This window comes from Propithecus coquereli, unplaced genomic scaffold (assembly GCF_000956105.1).
Source record: "Propithecus coquereli isolate 6110/MARCELLA unplaced genomic scaffold, Pcoq_1.0 Scaffold553, whole genome shotgun sequence".
NCBI lineage: Eukaryota > Metazoa > Chordata > Mammalia > Primates > Indriidae > Propithecus > Propithecus coquereli.
Window position 1 is genome coordinate 620,985 of NW_012151430.1, and position 1,051 is coordinate 622,035.

At 35.6% G+C, this 1,051-nt stretch overlaps 1 protein-coding gene across 1 annotated transcript in view; it reads left to right on the top strand.

Annotated features, from left to right (window-relative positions):
- MEIKIN (meiotic kinetochore factor) overlaps positions 1–1,051 on the top strand; it is a 67,358-nt gene that overhangs the window by 45,916 nt on the left and 20,391 nt on the right. The window contains exon 9 of the mRNA XM_012657619.1: positions 6–56. Within this exon, the coding sequence (XP_012513073.1) occupies positions 6–56 (51 nt within the window). The remainder of the gene's footprint in view (positions 1–5; positions 57–1,051) is intronic.

Below are 1,051 nucleotides of genomic sequence, written 5' to 3' on the forward strand. Positions count from 1 at the left end.
TTAATTCAAATGAAATTGTTGCTGTGTCAAGTTTGCAAGAACATTCTTCAAATGAGGTAGTATATTCCATTTCTCTTTCAATTACTAAAAGAAATCATTATTGTTATATTAGATACTTTGTATATGAGATACTTTGAGAAATCTGTAACTCAGTCGAGGCTAACATCATCTTTGTGTGTGAAGCAAAATCCCTTATCAGATGTATGATTTGCAAATATTTTCTGCCATTCTGTGTGTTGCCTATTTATAGGATCTTTCGATGCACAAAGTTTTAAAATTTTCGTGAAGTCCAACTTTTCTTTTTTTTGCCTTTTCCTTTGGTGTCATGTGCACGAAATCATTGCCAAAGTTCTCATGAATCTTTTGCCCTAAGTTTTCTTCAAAGATTTTGGTTTTTTAGGTCTTATGTTCAGGCTATTGTTGCATTTTGAGTTAATTTTTGTGTATGGTGTTAGGTGATGGTCCACCTTTATTCTTTTGCGTGTGGATATCCAGTTTTCCCAACACTATTTGTTGAAGAGACCGTCTTTTCCCCATTGAGTGGTCTTGGCACCCTAGTAAAAAATCATTCAACCACATATGTGAGGGCTTATTTCTGGGCTCTCTAGTCCATTGGTCTGTGTGTCTTTATGGCAGGACCACACTGTTTTGATACTGGAGCTTTGTTGTACATTGTGAAATCAGGAAGAGTGGGTCCTCCAGCTTTGTTCTTCTTTTTCATCATTGTTTTGGCCATTTGGGGTCCCTTAAGAGTCCGTATAAATTTTAAGGTGGGTTTTTCTATTTCTGAAAAAAACATCACGGAGGTTTTGATAGGGATTGTATTGAATCGGTAGATCACTTGGAGTAGTAGTTATATTTTTAACAGTATTAAGTCTTCCAATCCATGAACACGATATGTGTTTCCATTTATTTATGTCTTCTTTAATTTCTTTTTTTTAAATTTTATTTCAGGATATTATGGGGATACAAACATTTTGGTTACAAGTAATGACTTTGTCTCATCCAAGCCAGGGCTAGAGGTATGCCCTTCCCCCATACAGTGTGCACC